This window comes from Gobius niger, assembly GCF_951799975.1.
Source record: "Gobius niger genome assembly, chromosome: 21".
Classification (NCBI taxonomy): Eukaryota; Metazoa; Chordata; class Actinopteri; order Gobiiformes; family Gobiidae; genus Gobius; species Gobius niger.
The window spans coordinates 21,922,296-21,933,716 of record NC_136872.1 but is presented as its reverse complement, the minus strand read 5'-3'; the positions used below and the strand labels follow the sequence as shown (position 1 = coordinate 21,933,716).

Sequence of the window (11,421 nt, the reverse complement as noted above, 5' to 3'; positions counted from 1 at the left end):
TATAAGAGTCAGTTAAATAACGCCTGGATTTAACTAACTGTTCTGGTCTGTTGTTGCTGCAGTTCTGGTCTGGGATCCCAAAGAATGAGACCAGCTGATGATCTGGACATCCAAAATTATATTCCATCCATGGATTTCTTCTTCACTGATGGATTCATCTGGCTCACATAGGTGGACAATTCATAGAAGTTTTCCAGAAACTTTCAATGGGAACTTTAGGAGAAATAAAACTGTTGAAAAATCAATCGGGGAACTATTAGCTCCCCATTAATTTTGTTTTCGAACCATGAAACTATATTGACTGACTATATTGTCAGGTCAACACAGCACAACTTTCCTAAACCTTCATTGTGCTTCATACTTATTCTTATAAGCAGTGGAACAAACATAATAAAAAATTATCAAATTGATTGGTTAAATTCACCCGTCTCTGATGATCATGACAAACACTGACCACAAGGAGGAGTGGGCGGGGCCTGTGTCTGACACAGAGCTGCATTAAAGCAACAGGCCACAGTTTTTCCATACTGAGATATGATCTTACCTGAGCTTAGATGAGTTAATGCGTACCTGTCTGGTCTTTGTGCCCGTGGAAGAGCTTGCTTCCAACTTCACCCCCGTTTGGAGCCATAGGGATACATTGGGAGAGGCCAAATGCTAACAACATATTTGGTCTTTTTGCGTGACTGAGGGCATGCACAAAGACCAGACAGGTACGTATCAACTCGTCTAAGCTCAGGTAAGAACATATCTCAGTGTGGAAAAAACGTGGCCTGTTCCTTTAAACAGAACAGTCCTCAATTATAGACTTTTAAAACAATATAATATTGTAACACTGCACTGAAAGATACAAACATGAAATTTGTATATTTCATTTCCAAAAGTTCTCTTTTGTATCAGCCACAAACTAAAACTCTGTCCTCTTCACTTGTCAAAGATCATTTCTTTGAGACTTTTCATCTCTGCTGTGATAGATATTTCAGTGAACAACTGTCAAATCAGATTTTTATGCTTCAGTTCATATCTGTCTGTAAAGAAGCAGCCTTCAGTTGTGTTAGCTTCCTGTTGATTCCATTAAAGCAGTACTAAGTAACTTGTTTATCTAATAAATCCCTCTCTGTAGTCCCTGTGGGGGTAATACAAGTGTTATGTGATGACTGGAGGGTCTTTCATCTCCCCTTGGTGACTCTGGCCAGAAAAACACAATTGCAACTTGTCTGCCACCGGACCGGAGCCACCAATACACACTAATGGAATCACGAAGAAGAAGCTAACAGGCTAACGGGCAAAGCTAACTGAGGGCTAGCACCACTTAAACAGTATTTACAGCCAAGTTTGAGTGAAAAAAAAAATTCCATTATATGATTGGATGTACAATATCCCTCTGTCCCTTTGCCTTTTCTGTCAGTGTAGTATTTACTCTCACAGACAATATATGAATAAAAAAAACGCAACATGGTACGACACCTTGTGGCCTCTAGGGGCAAGAGTTACTTAGTTCTGCTTTATATCCCATAAATTCCCATTTATTCCCAAAGAATGTGCTGTAATCAAAGCTAAAGGCGCTTTTTAATTTTTTTTTACGTGCATAGTAGTTTTTCTGAGTTCATAAGTTTGTCTGAGTTTACGCTAAATGAGGACGGAGCTATTTTCTTTCCACGATCAGCGTAAACAAATCCGGTATAGGGCGTTTAAGTGATGTTACTCTCACTAACCCCGCAGAAGCTCCCATGCGTTTCTCTTATCGGATCATGTTTAGAGTCACGTCCACTTCCTTCATGTTTATCTCTCTGTCATTTTATCAACAAACCACACACAGACTCCAGCTGCACAAAGACTTCTGCAGAAGAACTTAAAGAAACATGCCCCGCACTATCACACTGATTCAAAAGACAGGTTTAACATCAGCCCTGTCCGCCTCTCAGTCTATGGCATGATTGCATTCACTTGACGTTTGCTCCTCAAACTCTTCAAAAGCGACACTTGTTACGGGACAAATTGTAAAAGTGAACGGGGATTAGCTGATGAAGAGCGTCCTGTCAAATCAGAACCAGTGAAACGGCGAGTTTACGAAGCCACAAACGACAGGAAGCAGCCTCAGTCTCAGTCTCAGCTGCCGCCAATTTCCACCAAAACATTAAAACTTCAGAACAAACGCTTCCAAGAGGCACACGATCCAAACCACAAACCACTCTCTCTCCCCGACGGAGTTTCCATTCGTCTGCGCTGACACCTTTAAATGACAAAATAGGATAAATGTTTTGAATTAGGTGGACGACTTTGTGCAGAGAGTAATTGTCCTCTTTTTATACTTTTCCCCCCTGCACATTGTAAACTTGTGTAATTATTGTGAGCCTTTAAACACTTGCAGTTTTGAATACACTTTTGGATAAAGTCAAACTGGAGAAAATGTGCTCGGTTCAGGTGGGGGTTAAAACGTAAAATTTCGTTGACTACATGCAATTTTGGTCGACTGATACTAGACCAGACCTGCGTAAATTTGCCCAGCACTGGTCTAGTATGAGATCAGTAGAAATGATGCAATCCGGCCCACGACTTGTAGGGCATAAAATCCTGAGTATGTAAAAAAAAAAAAAGTAAGTCTCTAGCCCATTCCTTTGCAGAGTTATGATTTTTTAAAGAAATTACCAGAATGCTCACTCCAGCCACTAGGGGGCTTCTTAAATAAAAATATAAAAGGAAAGAATTCCACACGTGTCCAGCAGAGGGCACTGACATAATAAGAGGTCCGGATATAAACAGCACATTGGCTACAGTCCTGTCAGGGTCATTATTTTTAATTTATTGAAAAAAGTTTCCTCAATAGTATTTTCCCAATCAAAACATATTTTTATTTCAGAGCTTTTATTAATGAACCCTGGCAATACACTCCCCTGTATGCTTTGGCCCCAGGGAAATTTACTTGGATTTAGTGTTGTGTACAATAGGATAAAGTTGCAGAAAAAGTTTGAGTTATTGTTGGTGCAGCTCCGACTCAATTCAGGCTTCTTATGTGGCCCTTCTTATGTGGCCCCTTATTGCCCTTGAATAAAAATGTAAGACTTTTTTTTTTTTTTTTTTTTTTTTTACTAAATCTCTACTAAAATTAAATTGCATTTCTATCAAAACACTAAGACTAACTTTAAAAAAAAATGTCAAAATTAATTAATTAAAAACCCGCGACGTTCTTGTTTATCTGAACAGCGTAGGAATGCGCTCCGCCCCTCTCCGTGTCCCTCGTTACCATGACGACGGCGTGATTCGGCTGCAGCGGCGTTGGAGACAAACTGCGATTAAAAAGAAAGAAAAAAAGACCAAAAACCTCCATTTTACTCCGTGTAAGTGCGAGTTTACGTTCAAGACAGTCAACTTTAAACGTTTACCGTCTTTAAACTTGAAAACAACAATCTGGAGCCTTAGTGTGGATCAAAACAAGAGGAACTGTGTCCGTGATTTGTTAGACCGCGCACGTTATACTTGCTATTTTACGTTATATCGTGATCGTAACGTTAAATATTGTTGTGGAAATGCATACTATAAATATCAACTTTGACCTTTGAGGTGTTCAGTCAAATGTTAGCCAAAAAAGGATGGTCGAAATCTTCCATTCTGATGCTAGAAAAAGATGAGTTAGCTTAATTTGCAAACACGCTCGTGAACAAACCACGTGTTTAGAATGACAATTTTTCCTTATTTTTATTTTTTATTTTATATTGACTTTATATGACCATTATCAGCTGTTATATCCTAAAGATAAAGCTAGAACGGCTTTTTTATTTTTTATTTTTTGTATTTATTTTTTGGGATGGCCTGTGATGTCAAAACCGCTAAGTATTATGGGAACAGGGGTATATTCATTGATAATAAACCTGTGCAGAATTTAAAATGTTAAATGCATGAGTTATCATTCACATAAAAGTAACTAACAAAGTAATTCTCTGCAAAGTACTGGAAGTCTGTGGTAACTTTACTTCAAGAATATATGTAGCACTAGTTTTAACTTTATGGTGCATGATTCAAAGGAGCTGCATTGTAAAATATCCTAATAAAATCTGTTTCTTTCAAGCTGAAGGACGTCGTGGACATGGCTGTGAGACGCACCAACAACAAGTCATTTCTGCCACCAATAGTCAAAGGCAAAAAAGGCAAAAGTAACAGGTAGATTTTAATTTTACTTTACTCCCAAATAATGTCCTACTCATTCATGTTTTCGTTCAGGTTCAGTTCAATTCCTGAAAAGCCTCAAGCAGATCTTTCCGATCTCTCTGAGCAAGAACATTTCCGGTAAGTACATGTCACTTTGTATTTTGACTCTGTTTTCATTGAGAGATCTGACTCATAATTGTCTGATTATAGCTGTTCTTGCGACTAGCGCCCTCTAGTGGCATTGACATGGATGTTCTTCTGGAGGATTATGACGCTTTAACCTCTTACCTCCCTCCTAAACTGAGCGCATTTTCTCTAGTTCAGCTTTACCCAAATCTAAAAGCTTCTCAACTGGAAAGCAATAGTGTAGTACCTCATTTTTATGTTTTTGTCACGTTTTTATCACTTTTTTGATGTTTTTCCGTCACGTTTTTGTCACTTTTTTGTTGTGTTTTTGTCTCGTTGTTGTCACTTTTTTGTTGTTTTTCTGTCACTTTTTTGTTGTTTTTCCGTCACGTATTTGTCACTTTTTTGTGGTGTTTCTGTCACTTTTTTGTTGTTTTTCCGTCACGTTTTTGTCACTTTTTTGTTGTGTTTCTGTCACTTTTTTGTTGTTTTTCCGTTACGTATTTGTCCCTTTTTTGTTGTGTTTCTGTCACTTTTTTGTTGTTTTTCCGTTACGTATTTGTCCCTTTTTTGTGGTGTTTTTGTCACTTTTTTGTTGTTTTTCCGTTACGTATTTGTCCCTTTTTTGTTGTGTTTCTGTCACTTTTTTGTTGTTTTTCCGTTACGTATTTGTCCCTTTTTTGTTGTGTTTCTGTCACTTTTTTGTTGTTTTTCCGTTACGTATTTGTCCCTTTTTTGTGGTGTTTTTGTCACTTTTTTGTTGTTTTTCCGTCACGTTTTTGTCCCTTTTTTGTGGTGTTTTTGTCACTTTTTTGTCACTTTTTTGTCACTTTTTTGTCACTTTTTTGTTGTTTTTCTGTCACTTTTTTGTCACGTTATTGTCACTTTTTTGTTGTTTTTCCATCACGTTTTTGTCACTTTTTTGTGGTGTTTTTGTCACTTTTTTGTCACTTTTTTGTTGTTTTTCGCTCACGTTTTTGTCACTTTTTTGTTGTTTTTCCGTCACGTTTTTGTCACTTTTTTGTGGTGTTTTTGTCACTTTTTTGTTGTTTTCCGTCACGTTTTTGTCACTTTTTTGTGGTGTTTTTGTCACTTTTTTGTTGTTTTTCCGTCACGTTTTTGTCACTTTTTTGTGGTGTTTTTGTCACTTTTTTGTCACTTTTTTGTTGTTTTTCCGTCACGTTTTTGTCACTTTTTTGTGGTGTTTTTGTCACTATTTTTGTCACTTTTTAGTTGTTCTTCCGTCACGTTTTCGTCACTTTTTTGTCACTTTTTTGTCACTTTTTTGTCACTTTTTTGTTGTGTTTTTGTCACTTTTTTGTTGTTTTTCCGTCATGTTTTTGTCACTTTTTCTGTCACTTTTTGTTGTGTTATTGTCACTTTTTTTTATCATTTTTTTGTTCAGATTTGTGTAAAGCCGAGGGTTAAGAGGTTAAATCTTGCTGTCAACTGATAATAATAATAAGTGATCGATTTTTCTTAAATGTTCTCCCTTTCAGACGCACCAAAAGTCTGAAGCAGGTCATTTGTGTGGAGATGCTGCAGGACGGCTTCCACAGGTGATTGTTCTGGGGATTGTTTTGTGTTTTATAAAGCCAAACTGGACAAGTAAGAGTAAGAGGATAAATGTGTCTTTCAGGTCGTTCGAGAGGTTCTTCCACGTCCTGGACCTGGACCAGGAGCGACGGGACACGACCTGCCCCACGTTGGCCGACACTCTGCCGCCGCCGCTCGTGCAGCAGCCGGAGAAGCTGCACACGATGCGGAAGCGCCTGATGAGCGCCGAGCATGCGGAACGCTCAGGTACAAAAGAGGATTTAGATTTTAGATACAAGACGTACAATATCCATCCAACGCAGACAAGTCACAGCTGCTTGAAAAGGAGTGGGAAGTTTTACTCTTATTAATTCTCTACCTCTCTTTCAAAGGACTAGATTACCCCATTCAGAACAAAATTAAGACAAATCATCCACACCACTCTTATGCCAAGTACATTTTTTTTTGTCTAATCTTGTGAGTGATGGAAAGATTAGTTATTCAAGTGCACCTTCCTTCCCTATACGAAAATATTTGTCATCTAGAACTAGAAAACAGAACAATGATGTTTGGAAGATCTGCACAATATCGTGTTCATCTCCAATGTCAAGAAATGTGTGGAAAAATGGGGAATAATTTGTCCAAAAGTGGAGGGAAACTGGGAGAAATTATAGATACAGACGGCATCGCGTCATAGAAGGGGGCGTGGCCTCGCCATGGGGGAAAACAGAATCTTTTGGGAAACACAATTTATCTTTTTCGCCATTTTCTGGTGGAATCTGAACTTATTTATCACATACAAATAAAATCAAGTCTACATCGGGTCCATATGGATGTTTATTCACAGCAGTTTGTTCAGTAGAAGTGAAAAAACGGCAGTCGTAGCTATTGCTAGCATTAGCGCGACGCTAGCATGAAGCATTATGTTAGCATTCTCTGTTATTTCTGTATTTATGGGCTGTTGAACCACTTTGCTCTTGCCCATGTCTTTGTATCTTTATTTAGTAGAAAACTATATTCATAATTCAGCCTTTTTTAAAGTATTTTTTGAATACTTAAGAGAAAGTTTAGATTGTTTTCCCCCTTGACTGTTTTAGAAACATGACCATATATGGGCGATTCCAGAAGGCATTTCCAGTCTGTATTTATGGCAAAAAATAAGGACTTTTTTTTTTTTAATGCGGCAAAAATAGGGAAAAAGTGGAGAAGACATTGGGGGAAATAGTGAGGGGACATTTTAGTAATAGAAAAAAATTGGGAAAACAAGATAAAATTGATTTAAATAAAAGTGGTACCTGCATTCGATACTGTCATTTTTCAGATACCTGATACTCTGCCCTACCTCTGAGTAAGTCATTTTTGTACATGTTGAGGTAAATTATTGCTTTTTGCCTTAAATGGGATTGGTTTAGTCTGTAACTCCACTAGATCTTTACTGTAATGTATGCTCAATATAACCTGGATAATCCTTATAGTTTAGTGTAGTTGTTTCCTCACACTCCTGCACAAAAAGTCAGGGAAGGTGTTCTTCAATTCAGACGCCAAACTAACCTAACAGAGGTCTTTCTGCGCAGGCTCCTGGTCCGTGGTGTGTGAGCAGTTCCTCTCGTTGGCGCTTTTCTTCTCCTCGCCGAAGGACCTGTGGCTGCGGCTGCACTTCCTCCACGTCTGCGCAGACAGGGAGCAGGGCCGCAGCTCGAGAGCCGCCACCGAGGCCATCGTACATCTGGCCGAGATCTACCTGGAGCAGGGTGAGTCATGTCCGCTGACGGGTCACAGCAGCTCCTCAAAGCACCTGAAACGCAGTGCTGGCGCTCTTGGTTTTGTATTTGATTTACCATGATATTAACCTCTTAACCCCCACTTTAACAGCGTATTTTCTCCATGTGAAAGGAATAAAAGAGCTACGAAAAAGTTACGAAAATGCAACAAAAAGCTACATAAGAGCAATAAAAGAGCAGAACAAAAAGGTGACAAAAAAGTTACATAAGAGCAATAAAAGAGCAGAACAAAAAGGTGACAAAAAAGCTACATAAGAGCAATTAAAAGAGCGGAACAAAAAGGTGACAAAACAGCTACATAAGAGCAATTAAAAGAGCAGAACAAAAAGGTGACAAAACAGCTACATAAGAGCAATAAAAGAGCAGAACAAAAAGGTGACAAAAAGCTACATAAGAGCAATAAAAGAGCAGAACAAAAAGGTGACAAAAAAGCTACATAAGAGCAATAAAAGAGCAGAACAAAAAGGTGACAAAACAGCTACATGAGAGCAATAAAAGAGCAGAACAAAAAGGTGACAAAACAGCTACATAAGAGCAATAAAAGAGCAGAACAAAAAGGTGACAAAAAAGCTACATAAGAGCAATAAAAGAGCAGAACAAAAAGGTGACAAAAAAGCTACATGAGAGCAATAAAAGAGCAGAACAAAAAGGTGACAAAAAAGCTACATAAGAGCAATAAAAGCGCAGAACAAAACGGTGACAAAAAAGCTACATAAGAGCAATAAAAGAGCAGAACAAAAAGGTGACAAAACAGCTACACAAGAGCAATAAAAGAGCACAACAAAAAGGTGACAAAAAAGCTACATAAGAGCAATAAAAGAGCAGAACAAAAAGGTGACAAAACAGCTACACAAGAGCAGTAAAAGAGCAGAACAAAAAGGTGACAAAAAAGCTACATAAGAAAAATAAAAGAGCAGAACAAAAAGGTGACAAAAAAGCTACATGAGAGCAATAAAAGAGCAGAACAAAAAGGTGACAAAAAGGCAATGGAAAAAAAACATCAAAAAAGTGATGACGATAAGACAACAACACGAGGAAAAAGATCCATTTCGATGAGTTTTGCAGGTCTTAGCTTTCAAATAAGGCGTGACACTGGCCTGTAGGCAGTGAGCTCCATTCAAGAAGCTTATTATGTCATGTTAATATGTCATGACAGTGTTTATGATGTGAATTAGCACTGTGAATGTGTTTTACCCCCAGAAGGACTACGGAAATGATTTATTAAGGTAAACAAGTTACTTAGTGCTGCTTTAACCTGGTGTGAATGTGATGTTGTTCCTGCAGGTGAGCTGGAGGCGGCGCTGCGGTACGCGGAGTCCGGTCTCTCTCAGGCGGACGTGGGCGGCTGGCTCGACTCCTCTGGGTTCCCCCTGAAGAACAAAGCCCAATACGCTCTGTGCGGCATCTTCACCCGCCTCGCCGACGACCCGCTCAAATCCAAAAACTACATCAAGGCCACAGCGCTCCTGCTCCAGGCGCTGAACAACGCCGCAGACTGTGAGTGTGTTGAAAGTGGTTTTGTACAACAACAAATGAACGAACTGAAGTAATTTGAATTGTAGCAGGAAACAAACAGATTGAAGGAGAAGCCGTGTACAGAATGGGAGTGGCCTACCAGCTCGCCGGAGACCACACCACAGCCAAGAAGGTCATTATTGATACTATTTAAGAGTGATAATGATGGAAAGGAATGATTATCCTGTCCTTTTGCAGTACTTGAACACTTATATAAAGATCTGCCAGGAGCTGGACAACGCCTCTGGGATGGGAAAGGCCTACAGAGCAATGGCCAAGTCTTTGGAAAGGCGAGGACACTCATTCATCTGTCAGCAGGATCAAACAGTCCCAAACATACAGCAGATATCAACTGACCTGCAGTGCTGCTTTAATATTATTGGATATTTTAAGCAATTTTTTCTAACACTTGGGTCACATTTCTTCACGCTGACAGTGAGGGGAACACAGAGGAGATGGTCCGGTGCCTGCAGATGCTCACGGATCAGTTGACCATCATCCTGCCGTGTGACCGGGTCGAGGCCTGTCTGAGTCTGGGCACAAACTACTTCAACAAGGTACTAGAAATTGGTGTATTGATACTTATATCATATATTTCAACCTGGATCGACTCAAACAGAGACAAAAGCAGCGATTAGACAGAGTTATTGACATGTATTTTTGGCGATCAGACCCTGGCAGTATCGATATATAGTGTATATTAAAGGGGGGGTATTATGCAAAATCAACTTTTTCAAGCTTTACATCATGTTATTATGTCATTCCCTCATTAAAAACATGCCTGAAGTGTTGCCTTGGCACATTCACGTATTTTTGAGTAATCTGTAAAAACTCTGATGGCGGCCATTTTAGGGATAGGTTTGCCTGAGTCCTCCTAGGAACACCCCCACCTCCTGGAGACGCCTCCGAGCTTTCGTCACCAGCCGAGTAACCAACCACTGCTCCTCAGCAGAACCCCCTCCCCACTGATGCCACAGACAGCGTGTGGAGGGGGCGTGTCGGAAAGGCTCAGAGGTTCTTAAAGAGACAGAGGCCTATTTCAAGACATTCACTACAGCCATTTTGAGAGAGCAATTTTATACAAGGCAGTTATTCTAATTTACTGCATTTACAGACCAACAGAAGGTTTGGTCATCATTGTAGTGTGATATAGACTGGTGCTATGTGATTGAAAAAAGCATAATAGCCCCTCTTTAAAGTTAGTATGGCCTTAAAGGGATATTTCAGGATTTTTGACATAGGGCCTCATTTCCTAGTTATCCAGAGTGATTTCTTATTTTTTTTAAATTCAGGTAGTCCTTATATTTGAAGAGTTTAGTGGTGCTAGGCTTGTGCTAGGCTAGTGCATGTCTATGGTAACTAGTAGCCTGCATTAAAAACCTCTTCAAAGTCATGGGGTCGTCCTCCAAACGTTGCCGTATCTGATTTGTAGAAAGCTCCTTTGTGAATCCCACGTGTAGTAATAGCGGCCGCAGGTGCAAAATTGTTATATTTAAACAATGATTCAGTCGACACAGACGTATATGGGTAGACTGGTGTTATAAATGATTTGCCTCAGGTGCACTGTGCTTGGGTCAGACTGTTTTTCATGCAGGCTACTAGTTACCATAGACATGCACAAGCCTAGCACTAGCCTAGCACCACTAAACTCTTTGTAATGTTGTTGTGTCCTTGGGCAAGATACTCCACCCACCTGTGAATGATAAATACAATGTAAAACAACATTGAGAACAGAGAAAGCGAAAAGACTGACTCTTTGTTTCCAGGGAGACTTGGATCAGGCCTGCGAGTATTACTCCAGAGGCTACGAAGCAGCAGAGAATATAGGATACGAGTTACAGATGAAGGCGAATGTAAATCTCTTTTGTTTATTTGTTTGTTTGTTTAGTTTTTATGCCCCAGCCGTTGATTCTCATGTCTGACTGTGCTTCAGATGCTGCTGGGTCGAGCCCGAGCCCGGTCCATGATGGGACAGTTCGCTTCACTCATCCTGTCGTCCCAACCCTCTCGCTCTTCACTGCAGACGCTGATCAAATGGAAGGACAGGAGGGAATGGCCCGAGAGCATTAACGAAGAAAACAACACCGTCTCTCCCACTGAGTGATAAAAAACTGTTATGTAATAAATGTCTAGTATTGTCACATTGTAGAATATATTATACATTCATTTAATTTATGGGTGTTAAAATTGGAAAAAGCTTAGTTGTTAACCTAGAATATTCCACAGTTTGTTTTCTTTGGTGCTGAACATTTTGAACAGAATCTGCAAACATTTAAGTTCAAAAAGTAGCGTATGAAGACAAAATGAAAGTAGTTTT

The 11,421-nt window shown here is 39.5% G+C and overlaps 1 protein-coding gene across 1 annotated transcript; it reads left to right on the top strand.

Moving 5' to 3' along the window:
* Positions 1-3,291: 3,291 nt before the first annotated feature.
* Positions 3,292-11,231, top strand: ttc29 (tetratricopeptide repeat domain 29). Its single transcript, XM_079579950.1, has 12 exons — positions 3,292-3,338; positions 4,067-4,158; positions 4,219-4,284; positions 5,772-5,831; positions 5,912-6,075; positions 7,383-7,559; positions 8,874-9,086; positions 9,152-9,237; positions 9,303-9,394; positions 9,541-9,661; positions 10,871-10,957; positions 11,038-11,231. Exons 2-12 carry the CDS (start codon positions 4,085-4,087, stop codon positions 11,206-11,208), a joined length of 1,311 nt encoding a protein of 436 aa, XP_079436076.1. The 5' UTR covers positions 3,292-3,338; positions 4,067-4,084; the 3' UTR covers positions 11,209-11,231.
* The last annotated feature ends 190 nt before the right edge of the window (positions 11,232-11,421 follow it).